The sequence below is a fragment of the Electrophorus electricus genome, chromosome 2, assembly GCF_041902795.1.
Source record: "Electrophorus electricus isolate QZ-2024a chromosome 2, ASM4190279v1, whole genome shotgun sequence".
Lineage (NCBI taxonomy): Eukaryota > Metazoa > Chordata > Actinopteri > Gymnotiformes > Gymnotidae > Electrophorus > Electrophorus electricus.
The window spans coordinates 42,639,030-42,654,234 of record NC_137498.1 but is presented as its reverse complement, the minus strand read 5'-3'; the positions used below and the strand labels follow the sequence as shown (position 1 = coordinate 42,654,234).

General features: G+C 42.1%; 2 protein-coding genes across 22 annotated transcripts in view; both read left to right on the top strand.

Moving 5' to 3' along the window:
* thap7 (THAP domain containing 7) overlaps positions 1-2,820 on the top strand; it is a 6,754-nt gene extending 3,934 nt beyond the window's left edge. For 2 of the 4 annotated variants that reach the window (XM_081705015.1, XM_081705011.1), the window contains 3 exons: positions 98-253; positions 475-690; positions 943-2,820. In XM_081705015.1, coding sequence (XP_081561141.1) covers positions 98-253; positions 475-690; positions 943-2,539 — 1,969 coding nt within the window. In that variant the 3' untranslated portion in view covers positions 2,540-2,820. The remainder of the gene's footprint in view (positions 1-97; positions 254-474; positions 691-942) is intronic. The other 2 variants (XM_081705014.1, XM_027030567.3) reach the window with 2 other exon arrangements.
* A 744-nt stretch (positions 2,821-3,564) lies between these two features.
* LOC113590441 (transcription intermediary factor 1-alpha-like) lies at positions 3,565-15,081 on the top strand. Of its 18 annotated transcripts, none has more exons than XM_081704983.1 (20): positions 3,567-5,137; positions 5,314-5,404; positions 5,828-5,991; positions 6,267-6,367; positions 7,066-7,186; positions 7,360-7,474; positions 7,705-7,821; positions 8,350-8,464; positions 9,828-9,974; positions 10,246-10,360; positions 10,458-11,674; positions 11,824-11,913; positions 12,079-12,130; positions 12,451-12,481; positions 12,686-12,824; positions 13,001-13,176; positions 13,356-13,464; positions 13,771-13,839; positions 13,949-14,092; positions 14,780-15,081. In XM_081704983.1, exons 3-20 carry the CDS (start codon positions 5,832-5,834, stop codon positions 14,918-14,920), a joined length of 3,159 nt encoding a protein of 1,052 aa, XP_081561109.1. In that variant the 5' UTR covers positions 3,567-5,137; positions 5,314-5,404; positions 5,828-5,831; the 3' UTR covers positions 14,921-15,081. The 18 variants fall into 18 exon arrangements, with proteins under 18 accessions (XP_081561114.1, XP_081561109.1, XP_081561104.1 ...); XM_081704978.1 differs by having other exon boundaries at positions 5,815-5,991; XM_081704968.1 differs by having other exon boundaries at positions 5,300-5,404; positions 5,815-5,991.
* Positions 15,082-15,205: the final 124 nt, after the last annotated feature.

The following is a 15,205-nucleotide window of genomic DNA, read 5'->3' as shown; positions in this document are numbered from 1 at the left end:
ACATTTGTTTTTATTTATTAAAGAAATTAAAATTAAAGAATTTTAACTTCTAATCTCTTTGAGTAATAAAGCAGTGAGTTTTCTGGTATTTTGACAGATTGCCAAAGAGAGGTAACCCACGCCGCACTACCTGGATTCTAAATTCGCGCCGCAAAGGTCCCGAGGGCAAAGGGCAATGGGAGCCCCAGAGTGACTACATCTACTTCTGCTCCAAGCATTTCACCCCCGACAGCTTCGAACTCTCAGGTGTCAGGTCCGTCTTGCTGGTGAACCGAAGCCATTTTCCTACAGTGCACACGCTGTCTTAATCTGAGCATATGTTAATAAACATTTTTTCAAGGGTCTGGTTACTGTGAGAGTTTAGCACATAACACCAGAAATTTCAGCATGTGAACACAAAATACTTTGTGTTTTGTATCGTAGTAAAGAAATGCAAATGCGATGTCTAGTTGTTTGTTTTTACATACTTAACAGCTCGCTTGGCCCATTTACTGCAGCCAGTTGCAGAAATATGTACTGCAGAACACTCAGGATGAAGGTCTTGCTGTCTTTTCTTCTGCACTTTCCTGATACCAGTGGCTATCACAGACTGAAAGACGACGCCGTCCCCACAGTGGTGGACAACCCGCATCAAAGAGGCAAAGTATCCAGGGGAAGAGGCAGGCCACGGAATGTAGAAAGACAGAAAAGGTACATCACACACATAAACACACTTCATGCTCCATTTAGCAAAACCATTTAGCAGTTATACATATCCTATGTTATATACATGCTAAAGTTTAGCTCTTGTAAAATAGATTTTTAATCTCAATGAGAACTGATCCTGATTAAATAAAGGTTAATAATAATAATAATAATGTGCTGGTGACCTTTACATGTTGCTGTGTGTGAGGAAAATGTTACACTTTACACTTACTTTTTTCTGAACATTTTTCTTAACAGGGCCAGTATTGATAAAGAGAGATCAGAGAGCAAAGATGTCCCAGTCAAAGCAGGCTTTGTCCAGAACAGAATTAGCGGGGAACGAGCCGAGAGTTCCAAGACAGCCGATCAGGAGCAAGAAAATGAGCAAGCTCTGCCCCTGCCTTTGTCTGTGGATGTTCAAACTCCTAGTAAGAAATCATCAAATGATCCAGCAGCAGACTGCCACCCTAATCTGCCTTCTCCGCGCCCTCCATCTCCTTCCTGCTACATGAGACGTCTCCCCCCACCTCCCGGTTTCTACCTGGCCAAAGAGCACAGCTACGCCCAGCTCTGCCCTCTGCTGTGGCGCAAACGTTACAACAAGGCCATTGACAACTTGGAAAAGGCGCTGCGTTTGCTTAGTGCCGCGCGGCGTCGTGAGAACCGCCTGCGGCTCACACTGCTCCACCTCCGCGAGAGCAGAATTAGGAGCACTTTATCGCAACTTCAGGACAGTGGAAAGAGGAGGGAGCAACGAGGAGGGCATGGGGGTCTGCACCCCTGGCCTCCTCAGAGTGGCAAGGCAGCTAGAGAAGACAGGAGCATCAGTCCTGAAGGGCAGGAGGAGAGTGAGATGGAGAGCACACCTGAGGACGTGGAGCTCTTTACTGAGGAGGGCTGGAGAAGACCGGCGCACATAACAAGAGAAAGGGTCACCACCGAGGAAGAGGAGGGATGCTGTTTTTATTGTGGACGAGGAAGAGAGGATGAGGAATCTGCAGACACCAGGGAGGGAGGGGGCATGTGCAGAGCCACTGAGATGCAAGGGGACCTTGGCAGTTACAAACCCAGTCAAATCCAGCAAGGCAGAAGCGGTAGAAGTAGGATACCGAGTACATTCAGAGATCGGCAGGTCGAGAGCACAAGGAATGACATCACTGTGGAGGCGAAGGACTGTTTCTTCTACTACTGCGAAGATGATCCAAGTGAGGAGCAAACAAAGGCGGACCCCATGGAGCCATGTCCACAGCAACAGAGCCCGGACCCAGAAGCTTCTCTGGAGCTTTGTGGGAAGCCCGTGCAGCAGGTCTCCCTGCTGCCCCATCAGACCGAAATGCTCCTACAGATGCTCGCGGTACCGGGACCTCCACAGGCTACAGCGGCCTTGCCAGAGGCCACGTCCACACTCCGACTGCAGGAGCTGCACGTCCTGCAGCCAAGCACAGGCCTTCAGCTGGGATTCCTCCTTCCAGACACAGCCACGAGGGAAGGGAGCACGAGGCAGGGTGAGCAAGAAGGGGGAAATCGTGTCTACTGGGTGCAGGAAAGGACAGACAGCCGTGTACTCCTAGTACCTGAAGCTGCTGAAAGCAGGGAGAGGAATGGGGTGGGTGGGGGCAACACTGTTCAGAATGTGGAAAGCCATTCAATGTTGGTGGCAGAAGATGGCTTCCAGCAAAGGGGCAGTGAAGATGGGTGTGGTCTGATGGGGCTGAGACATATCGAGATGAGAGATGGTCAGCTTGGCCAGCAGTCAAACCTGAGAACCACTGTGCCGAGTGGAGATGTGAGACAGAGGCTGAAAGAACATCTGGAGGGGTTTCAGCTGCAGTTAAGCAGTGAGTTTATTGACTGAACAAGTTAAACCACAACAAGTTGCGAATAGTATTATTTTTGTTTTTCTCAACTGTGAAGTGATATGGCTGTTTTTTTTTCCTGAAAATAAAATTTGTGAAGATAAATTATATAATTTCCTCCATCTGTCATTGGCACTGAATACCTTCCTGTGTCTTCAAAGTATTGAGTTTTTCATACTGTGAGTACACAATATGTATGCATGTTTCATGTGTATATCTAAGCAAACTTTAAAAAACCCACAAACAACCGCCTCTTAATAATAATAATTTGAATGAGCAGACATTTATACTTAAATCATTTTGGTAAAGTTACCTTTGTAATTTATTTATTTTAATTAATTATTTTATGATACATTTACAATTGTAAAAAGGAAACAAATGTGAAGTATGCAGACTTTTTTCAGAATAAAAAAATGTAAACTAAAAAACATTAATTATATATCAAACATACTAATTAATAACATAAGAGCCTGTGTAAATAATATGTAGTCTGTGTTAAATAGGCTATTTTACACAGGCTCTCAGTCGAACTGTATTGTAATGTGTGGAAGCAAATAATTAAGATGTATCTGTCCCTTCATCAGTAAAAGTTATTCAGAAGTCAGAACCAAAGGTCATATGAATATAAACAAAATAAAAAGGTCCATTCAAAGATTTTTAATATTAAATGAAAGCATAATAATACTCCAATCTGCCTTTAATAATAATACTTTTACACAACTGTACGTTGTTGAGGATAGTTTACAAATTAAAACACACCAACAGGTAAATAACACTAACCTTTCCATTATATTACATCTTTTTTTTTGACAATTTCAAATATCTGAGAAAAACATTTCAGAAAGCAGATGATTTTTAGTCTAAAAAAGTAGATATGGTAGCAAATGTCTTGATATGCTATGGCTTTCAAAAATGCTATATCACCTATATATGCTATATCAAGCAGTAGAAATATCATAGACCTCCTTAAGCAGCCCACAGTAAACTAGATCAGAAAAAACAACAACACATGAACGGTCGCTTCCCACGACATCAAAGCAGCCGGTCCGCTGGAGGACGTGGAGAAAGACTGACCGCTTTCTGCTGTGGACACGTCAGGCCTGACCTCTCCGGCCCACGCATGCCAGTACTCGCGCTCCGCAAAGTACGCGTCCTTGCATTGGGAGCGCGTGACTCCACGAAGCGTATCCGCAAGTTTCATAATCTTATTGTTTTAAATGTTTAGACGCCGTATAATGTTTACTTTTTTTAAAAAATATCTACTTCCCTCAATGCTGAGTACAGTGATATCAGGCTTTCCGACTATCGTGTGTCCTGGGCGCAGTGACGCTAATGCGATACGGCAAAGGCGCCGCTTGACACGGCGAGTCGGTTCACTTAATTGGTGGACTCGAGGCTTTTCTCCAATTTTTGGTTTTCTCTGCTTCGTCAATAAAGCGAAGCAGAAAAATCACTAAACGTACCGAGTCTTTTAAAAATGGCGCCCACAGCGAACAACAAATATGACGTGGGCATGACGATACGTCTGAGCCCGAAACGTCAACATGGCGTTTTCTTTATTCTAGGGTTACAGCAATTTTGCTCACAGGTCAGCGCGTTTTAAGCCCTTACGCTTGATAAAATCACTGCAACGCACGACTTCTGGTGGCTTATTGCTTTATGCCATCATTCGTGTTATAGTGTGCGTTTTCGTATAAAACGACAACAAAATACAGGAATGCTTAATTTTATTACGAGTTATTATTAACAATATTAACAATAAACACTTTTTTCCGCCAGGTAATGTAGTTTAACAAGCTTTTGTTTGAAAGCAACACAAGGGGAAATATCAGTCTATCAAGTGGCACTGATATTGAATCAAGTCATGAGGCGGTGCCTAAATCGAGCACTTTACGACGGCTTCAAACACTGCTCAGCCAGTCTGATTTTAGGACGGGAACGATCTGTTTTATAAAGTGGCTTTTGAGAGATCGAAGCAAATGAAACAACTGATTCTGACAAATGTAGGATATTTTTAAAAACGTTAGAAAAACATTACAACAGTGACATCTGATGGAAAGTCGGTGCTTCTGCTTTGTGCATGACAAAAAGAGCTTTTCGTGATATTGTTAAGAAATATTTCCGCACCAGATATTATTCCTGTTTGACCCATAATTATAAAATGATACACGTATGCTTGTTTAACTGAGTCAAATGTGAAATATTATTCCATTTAAGTTTTCATTTATTAAGGAACTATATGTTCATGCTATCGTCTATGTATGATAATCATGCATCATCAGAGAACAGGATGATGGCTTTGTATTTTTAAATTAATAATAACTTATCCCATAATGTTGTGTTTTATTTGTTGCTTCTGATATGTGACTTGCAATTTATGCACATCGCGTTCCATCACTTTTTTAAAGTTTGTCAGGGTGTGGTAAATCGGGTGAGGTCACGTTGATAATTGGCATAGATTTTGGGATCAGAGAGAAAGATTATCCAATTCCTATTTGGGTGTGCTTTGGATCCAAAACATACTCGACACAGATCAACACTCTGGACTTCTTTTCGTAAACCAAAACGCGGAAAACCTATGAAACGTTTTTGAAGCGGTATGACGTTAAACCTTTTGCTCCGAAGCAATGTGCTTGAGATGACTATATGCCACAACTGGTATAAGAACACTTTCAAACATTAATTTAGGTACATTGATTTAAAAGATGGGTAAATAAGTGCTATGGAGTTTTTTTCCCTTTACGTTTTATCTTATTCAGTTTTGCACTACCAGCAAAAAGGACCGAGCTAAACAGGGGACTACATCGCGGGTCAACACGGGGAACTCGGTAGCCATTTCCCACTACGAAGCTAACTGCGGCACGGTACGACTAAAAACGACTACCTAGCTAGCATAAGTGACCTTGCCTTCTACTGTAGTTTAGTCTTTTACTTATAATAAACCAGCAATGAAATGCAAGTATATAGTACACGTATAACTTTGAACAATTAAAATAAGTTTATGTTGCAGTGGTAAATTAGGAGGCATTACTGAATAAATGTCTCTCCTACATATATACCTATAGCCAGTTGGAAGTTGACTTTACCAGCCATTGCAAGGGCATGTGTTTTAAAGGACTAAACCAAACATTGGTGCAACATACAGAAACATACGTTTTGCAGAAGGCTTGATTTACAATGACAATTTAAATATTCTAAAATGTTGAAAACCTTAAAAGATTTTTATACAATATATCGTTCGTTGCTTGCATGTTGTCTGTGCGTTTGCGCCAAGGAACTGATTCCAGGACAATGATGTCGCCACCTCAGAGGAGCCCATCTTCCTCGGTGAAGGACTCGGAGAGTTGTGTCTCATGCGGTTTGAAGTTGTGTTCGGCCCCTAGTCCTCAACTGTTACCGTGCCTGCATTCACTGTGCAGAGATTGTTTTACACTTCCAGATAAGATTACAGGTTAGATAATGATCCAAAGATTACCTTTTGTTTCAATACCATTAATAATCTGAGTTGCATCAAAACTAGGCTACTGGAAATTCCACCAACATTTTTCAACCAAACCATATTATGAGTGTTTCATTTTGGAGTGTGTCAAAATGGACTGGTGTATTTTTTTCAGTCTTTTCATGTGTATTTGACAAGGCTGGGCAGTCTACTTTCAAGATAGCTAGTGTGGTTTCTATTAGTTCATGTTTCTAATATATGAGTATTTTTAATCTTGCTTTTCAAAGGTCCAGAATGCCCTGTTTGTCAAGAGAAATACAAACTCCAGGATGTCGTCAGTAACCTTGTGTGTGGTGAGTCCTCTTCTGTTCCCAAAGAAGGCATCAAGGTGAGTGCACTTCCTCCACCCCGGTGTTAGTTTGCTGAGTTTCTGCACCCCGGTGTTTGTTGGCTGAGATCCTGCAACCCTGGTATTTGTTGGCTGAGTTCCTTTAACCCTGGTGTTTTTTGGCTGAGTTCCTGCAACCCTGGTGTTTTTTGGCTGAGTTCCTGCAACCCTGGTGTTTTTTGGCTGAGTTCCTGCAACCCTGGTGTTTTTTGGCTGAGTTCCTGCAACCCCGGTATTTGATTGCAGAGTTCTATCTGGCCTCAGACAAATGCACAGCATGTGACTTTGTGTTTACTTTGAACTGATTAACTTTCTTGTATGATCACTGGGAGAAGGAACTTCACAAGACTTTACAGAACTGTTCAATGATTGGGGCCTGATTGGGGCCTGACATACTTCATTGGTGATTAATATGAGGGTTGCGAATTATAACGGCCAAATAAACAAATTACTTGAATTTGTCTTTCAAAATGGTGCTTAAATTGTATACATTTTAAAGAGGTCATTTTTGCTTGTTGCCAAGTTAATACCACCTAAGCATCTGGGTAATCCCTTCGGTTTACAGAGGTCATGAACTGAAATCAACTAATAATTTAATTGGTGACACTGCAGCTTCGAATGATCTTTGGTTCATTCTCTAAATTTATCATTGCTAACATGCTAATATGCTGTATAAAACAAAGATCCTCTCCCCCCAGTGTGGGGGTTGTGAAGACTCTTCGGTTACTGGCTGGTGTGAAGGTCTGTGTGCTGTTTGTGTAGCAGCACACAAGAGAGTCAAAGTGGCCTGTCAACATAATGTCCATGCGATATCTCCGGGTATGTCTGTGCACGTTACAGTGACATACTTAATAAAACTACTTGTTTTTTTTGGACTTATCAAGTAACTGCTTGTATATAGATTCAATACATAGTAAACATATATTATGCAGTGTATATATAATGTTGATGATATATTTCTTTTTTTCTTTTCATGTATACCATTCCTGTAGATTTTCCACATCCTGTTGTTTGTCCCATTCATAAGAAGACCCAGGTCAACACTTACTGTCTGACCTGTGACCAGCTAACATGTAGACACTGTCCACCCTTTCATCACAGCCACATGTATGACCACAGATTTGCTTTATTTATTTACTTATTTATTCCTGTTTACTCTTCTCTCATTATTATTTGCCCATAGTTAAGGATGACCAAATAGGGGTTATTTACCAAGTTAAAGCATGAATGATTATTTTAATTTAGTGGAAGAAGACACAGGGTCCAGTTTGGGGTCTACTTTGTCTTTAGTTCCTGGTGAGGGAGCCACCCTTCCACCTGGTGTAATGTTGTTGTAGGCTGCAGGATATCCCTGGAGCGGTGCGTCATCAGAGGACGCAGGTCCGCCGGATGGTCCGGAAGGTCCACTACAAGAAGCTGGCGGCTCAGAAGTGTCTGAGCGACCTGGGTGACAGGTTGTTCCACATTCAATGTCATATTTCTTGGTGACACAAACCATCAGGGCCTCATGGCATTAACCCTGCAGTTTGCTAAGTTTAGATGCCACAACTGCTGTATCTTGAATTGTGGGGTTCTTGGTGTAATTTCTGTGCTCAACATGCATGAGTAAATGAGACATCTGGTTCAGTGAATCTGTTTAATCTTCCTGGTTGTGGATGTGGAAAACACAAACCCCTGCATTTGAATGGGTTTTCAGAACTGGGATTGAGCACTACAGTATAAATTGCAGTTGATATGAGTATAAGTTTAGCATACGTAATTAAGTTGTAGTGTGTAGTCTCTCTGGAAGTATTAATGGTGGCATTACTACACAGCCAATTGTGAGAAATATGTTCAACACTGTTTAACACAACCACATGTGACCTCACAGCCCCTGTTGTTGGCCAGTCGAGAGCGCCTGGAATACCGTGTTTGGACCTCTGTGTTGTCCCCATAAAAGCAGCTGTGTGATGCGTTAATCAAGACTTTCCCTTCTGTTTTAGACTGTCTGACCTGGAGGAGCTTGAAATGAATGTGAGACTGCAGGTGACGAAGACTGTGGTCAGCCTCTGCAAAGTCATCGTCAAGAAAGCAGCCAAACTCCTTAAAGAGATGGAGGTAGAAGACACAGTGCCATTAAGCAGTGGGGAAAAGTGGTAGGGGAAAAGTAAGCCGCCAGTCAGGTCTGACAGTGCTGATGGCAATCCAGCCTTCAAGCCCTGGGAATCGGCATTTGTCAAGTGGCTATGTGACTCAGCCCTAGTTTAAGCATAGAGCATGAATGTGAAGCTCTGGACCTCTTTTACTAAGTGTGGTTGTTTTCTTTGAGTAACATCTGCTTTTAAATCAATCACGTGAAAGCAAGCTGAAGGTCTTGTTGTAAAATGTGTAAAGATTCTAATGTGGAAATTGTGAAGATTTGGTTATTAACCTAAACCAGAGTGAATTCCAGGCTGAAATCAATTCACGTGCGAGTATACTGTCGTGACAAAAGGAGGTGAAAAAGGAATCCAGTATGATGAAGAAAAATAATATTTTCTTTATTCACAATCAGTTCATTAGCCCAGAGAGTCTTTGAAAAGATCTCTTCTGGTGTGTGTTTGTTTTTTTGCCTTTTTAAAGGCTAGTTTGTGCTTACAGCAAGCAAAAAGCCATAATGACCATCAGTGTGACCATGTTAGTAGTGTCCTTTGGCTGTTACTAAGAGACAGATGCCAACAGCCGAATGGCTGTTCCTAAGCCTGATTTAGGAATGCCACCAGAAACTAGGATGGGTCTCTCGTTGCATTCCTAAGCCAGGCTGAGCCAGGCACAGAGAGAGAAGCTAGCTATAAACACCTTGAGTAAACCCCATATTGCTTTAAGTGGGAGAACTTGTATACACAGACACATTCAGAGGAGTGAGAACACAATAGGAAACACTAAACATTTACTCATCTGTGTTTTAACAAAGTCAACGTCATTCAACCGTGTTCTATATTGTATAATTATTTCTGACTGTTGCTATACATTCATGAAGGGTGGGGGGCATTTGCATTTTCAAAGCACTAACATTATAATTAATGGTGAGAGCGCCAGAGTGCACACATCTCTCACCCTGGAACAGGAGATGTCCTGCGAGTGAAGAGAGGCAGACAGTAAATAGGAAAAAGAGGAGGGCAGATCCAAAGCTTTCTAGAATATTTCTAGAACCGTGTTGCTGCTTGTCTGTGTTCAGCTACTTGTGATTTTAAGCACGCTGTGAGAAACAAGGCAGGCAAATTTAGAGAGGCCCAGTATGTGTTGGTGATGAAAGCACATATCCACTGGCAGGGAGAATCTTTTACCTCATTTTGCCTTCAGAGTGCATTGTTTTGTTTGTTTTTCAAGCTTCTTGTTTAGTTATTAAAAACATAATAGGGATGACTGCTTTTAGTCGTATAGTAGGGTCTTGGTTTGCTGTACCTGATCTGGATTAAATCAGTTAGTTTTTTTGTTTCAGGATCTGTGTGAGAAGGAAAGAGAGAAGCTTGTAGACCAAAAGGCAAAGATCCAGCATCTACAGAAGAAACAGGAGCACGTGTTGGCCTTCGCAGATAAAGCTCTGGGCTCCCAGGACCGCACGGTTCTGCTGTCCTGCAAAAGACAGGTAGCTGGAAACAGCATAGCAAATTGTGAGTCTTTGGGTTGCCAATAAATTTGGAAGCTCTGTGTGTCATCATGCAGTGCAGTGGTAGCTTAATGGTTAAGGTACTTGACTAGTAATCAGAAGGTTGCTAGTTCAAGTTGCCACTGTTGGACCCCTGATCAAGACCCTAAATTGCTCAAGTTGTGTTCAGTCGTAATTGTAAGTTGCTTTGGATAAATGTCAGATAAATGATGTAAATTTAAGTTGTGGGTCTGTGAACATTTACCCTCAGATTCACCATCAGCTTCAGCACCTCCTAGAGCAAAACGTCTTTTCCATACCTACTGTGATGGAGCTCAAATTCCAGTGCAATTTGGCTACTGTTAAGAAAGCACTCAAAGCCTTTGGTAAGGATTATACACTTTTTCTAGCATTACTATGTTTTTTAAATATGTTTTATAAGGTTTTTGGTGTGTTGGTTCTTATATTGTTGTTTTTTTGTAGGGTGTATTGTGGCCTGTGAAGTACCATCAGCCTCTTACCAAAATCCCTCCCCCAGTAAGAACACAACCGATTCTTTACCTCACTCAGTCAGCCTACCACAGTCCCACAGGCCACATCATTTTCCTGAAGCCACTCCTCCTTCTCCTAAAACCTCCAATCCCCCAATCCGTGCTCGTCTCCGCTTGGCCTCTTCTGGCCAGTATTCTAAGTACCCCAAGATGAAGCGGCCATGGTCCTACCACCCCTACCACCCCAGCGACAGCACCCAACCTTCCCAGGCCACCGACAAATCTCTCATGCCAAAAAAGGTTTCCCTTCCATCCAGCAGCACTGCTGCATCACAACTGATTCCACATGCCGCTTCGTTCCTTTGTGCTTCCGCACCTGCACAACCGACTCCCTCTGCAACTCCGCTGGCAGTAGCCTCTGACCCCACCCAGACATCTTATGGAAAAAACACCAATAGTCCTTCTGTAGGCTCTCACCAAAACAATAGCTGCTTAGATGGGGATCTGTTGAAGCAAACTGGCGATCTTTCACCTGCTGAACCTAGTTTTAGTCCTTTGCGTGTTTTGCAAACTACAGCTGACTCTACATGTCTTAGTGTGCCCCCTAATGGCAGTGTGAGGAGTGGGGAAGAAATGGAGCCCACATTGACTGTGCCTGATGCACCCATCAGGGACCTGCTAATCAGTGAAGGCACCAGCCCAGTCCTTATCCAGGCAACGCAGGACAGAGGACTGATGGTTGGTCACACTGTCAGAGAGTTGGAATTTACCACAAGCCCAGACTGCCACTGTTTCCCTCCAGAAAGTTCATCAGCCAAAGTGCTTTTGAACAGCTCTGCAGATGCACCAAATTCTAACAGGCTCGAGGAACAGTACAGCTCTGTTTCTGCAGGTTTTCCACAGTTTTGTATAAAGAGTAGCCCTTCTACTGCACCCTCACAACCAAACATTATCTTGTCAGGAAGTGACATCAAAAGGTTTGAAGCCAACAGTTGCATACTAGCTGCTCAGAGCCCATCTACTGCTGTCTGTCAGCCACAGCACACCAGTCAGCATGAGAATGCTGTGGTCAGTCTGCACCCAGGCATCAATGTCCTACAGGAAAGTGAGGAGTCTCTTGAGGACAGTTTAAAAACAACGTGTGTGACATCAACGCTAACAAAGGACAACATTCACTCTCTCTCAGCCGACCATGTCAAGTTACCAAAGGTAACTGAAGTCAACACTGAGGTCAAGCACAACCAGGAAAAGAATAATAATATTAATAGTAATACTATAATAATAATAATAATAATTCTATGACTTGTGAAGCTGAATTAAATTACTTGCAGATCAAAATTGTACAAAACTCAACCTAGACAGGTGTCCCTGTTAAAGAAGAAAAGGTCAATACAGATGTCGGCCTGGCGGTTCCAGACTTGGTGGACAGCTACTGCTTTCCTGTAGAGGTAACAGCAATGGACAGTGCCCCCTAGAGTTTTTGAGGTGGTTTAGCGTTGACTTAATGTGAGGAGGTCATTTGGACATAAATAACACGGACAGGTTCTTTTGTTCCTTTTCAAAACTGTTACATTTTGTACATTTTTGTATCTTTTCTCACTTTATTTCTATAGGAGGAAGATGAGGAGAATGTTACAGCTTTATTAAAGATCAGAAATAATGAAGGTGATGAAATTTAGTTTTGTTGTTTTTGTTTACTCCATGATATGTAATGAGACTGAGTAAATCTGTCTGAAATGGTACATTTATAGAAAGTCAAAATTATTTTAACCTGGTTTTATTCTAAGTGAGTTTGTGCAGGTTCTTTTCTGCATATGAATGTTTTCACAGTATTGTTTAAATGTGTGAATTGCTCAGTGAAAGACTGCATACTATAAACTAACTAGGACAGCTCTTGGGCTACCAAGACACTAGCTAGGTTTTTTTCTCATATGGATTTGCTCAAGTCAATTATTTGTATATATTTTTTAACTTTTTGTATTCAGGCAATCTTGTAGTTCTGGAGCCACTGGGGAGGTGAGAGTATTGGTCTCATTGTGACCATTTGTTTAATAGTAATTATTGATATTTATTTGGTTATTTGGTCCATTTGTTTCCCATTCTATAAAGTGATGTGTTTATGCATGTTTGCATTTCTTTCGTGTCGGGTATAAATGCACACATTTGTGCTTGTGTAAGGACTGATGTCTCTTCATTTGCATTTTACTGCGATTCCTGCAGGGATTGGCTGCCTGATGTGACAGTCTGCCGTTTGTCCATTCCTGATTATGCATTGTGTTCTCCCGCCCCTGTATTGCGTGTCTTGCCAAGAGAGGGAAGCAATGATTTCCAGCTTGGTGTGATCCAGGAGGCTGAACAGGTACACAGCCCCTCCTCACTGTCTGGATGAGTGCATGGATGAACGAACTTCCTTGTCCTCACCATAGCAATAAAAACAAACTATTTTCGTGCCCACTCCCACCTTATATAAAGTTTCAGTAAATAAATAAGCAAGCTACATTATTTCAGTGCTACTTTTGTGGATCTCCATTTCAGTCTCCTGCACTGCACCCCACTCTTATTGCTGGGTGCCCAGACATCTCATGCCTCCTGTTGGCCAACCGGCTGAACTGCGCTGCATGCAAGCTCCCTGGCATACTTGTCCAGTGCTGCATGTGCCGCAGATCTTTCCACAGAGAATGTCACATACCGCCAGTGACCAGCTTAATCGAGTACGTCACCCATACCTATAAGTTTTAATCCTTTTATAGCATCGCGTTGTTTTTTTTTTCAATCTAATCTCTCATACTTAGCTTCTCACCTTTTTTCAAAGTTTTTACTTTATTTTTCATTATTTCTCTGTGGTTTTCACCGTATATTTTGCATACTCTATACTTCTCTACTCATACAGTGCTAAGCAGTGGCAGTGTTTGCTGTGCAGAGATCCGTCTAATACTGAAAACCTTGAGTTGTACCCAGAATGCAATGGCCTCCCGAATCTCAGCATGCCTGATCAGAGGGTGAGGGCTCATTCTGAACGCAGTCTGGGCCTTTTGTAAACTTTTGCACTGTTTTACTTCACATAGCATTCAAAGGGCTAGTACACTAGGTGTTGGGTCTTCTGGGGCAGTGGTTGCTCAGTGGTTAAGGAACTTGACTAGTAATCAGAAGGTTGCCAGTTCAAGTCCTGAACAAGAGCCTTAACCCTCAATTACAAAGTTGTTTTCAGTCATAATTGTAAGTCGCTTTGGATAAAAGTGTCAGCTATATGCTGTAAATATATTGCCATGTTTAATTGTATTTTTCACATTATTCTTCACACACAGAAATGTGAATATCTCCTACTCACTCTCACTTGTAATAAGCAAAGCTCAACACTCTACAGATCAGTTAAGGTAAGCAACAGGTACACACACACACACACACACACACACACACATAACAGGATAAATAGAATGTTTGATACCAAATGCAGAGCTTTTTGCCCTCTTTTGCTACGTTCAGATGTCCTCTCTCACTGACCACTACATCGATGTGACTCTGGTCCGAGGGCGTCTTCTGCGCAAACTAACACCACCCTACCGCACGCCTGCCGAGTTTGTTAGCGATGTCTGGCTTCTCCTCAGCACTCTGCTCCAGTCCTCCCAGGTACCTCCAGCGCTGGGTGTGGAGTCCAGTTTATATACATCATGTTCATCTTCTTGGTTTACAAGAGGCCACTCCTGGTTGAATGCTGTATGTGGTAACTGTACGGCTTGTGTTCTGTCCATCATGGTCACCTTTTTTGTGTTTTTTTTTTGTTTGTTTTTTTTTTGTTTTTTGGCCACATGAATGATCAGCACGTATGCGGTAGGTCAAGTGGGGTGTCTGAAGTTGATGCAAAAACTTGCAATGTTAATGCATTTCCGTCTGTGCCGTCATTCTGTAACCACCACCCCCACATTATAAATGGCCCATTTGCCAGCATTTTAGACTCCCTGCAGAGTTCCATTGGCATTCAAATGCCCGTAGAACTGTGTGTGCATAGTTGTATGTATGCTCTTACATAAACAAGAGTCTGAGATGAGCTCTGTGTACTGACTGCCACACAGTCCTCAGTAAGGACACGCAGTATTGTTTTGGTTTTTAATCTCACTGCTGGCTGTTTTAGAAATGGCAATTTGTACAGTAAACAATAACTGTGGATGAAGGCTTAATATTTTAGGCATTGGTGCTACAATATTATCAGTTATAACACTAACACAAATGTTTTTGCTTTACTTAATTTGGCAACATGCTCCACGGTGATGTTCACTCCTATTTTTTTTTTGTGTACCTCTACCATCTGACCACTAGGAGGCGCAACATGTGAAGGGGCTTCAGAGGTTATTCTCTAAAGCACTGCGCCGCGTGTTTGGCCAGAGTCTTCACCCGTCCCTCCTCAAGGATCCGTTCCGACGAGAAAGGGAGCGAATAGCAACTGAGGGAAATGCGTGAATTCCCAGAAAAAGAACGTTTAAATGCATAACTTTTTTGTACGAATGTTTGAGGGGTTTTTTAAACTTTTATTACTTTATGATCACGTGTGATGGGTGGAATGGGCTTTATTTCTGATCGATTTTTTTCACTTAAATAAACTGCTTACAAATATGTTATCAGACCAGTCTGAAATTGTTTATATTTGTCAACTCTCTCAGTGATGGATCAGCTTTGTTTCTAAGGCAGAAAAAAAAAGTCGTTTTTTATCTCACAGATATTTGCATGCGCGTATAATTTTGTACA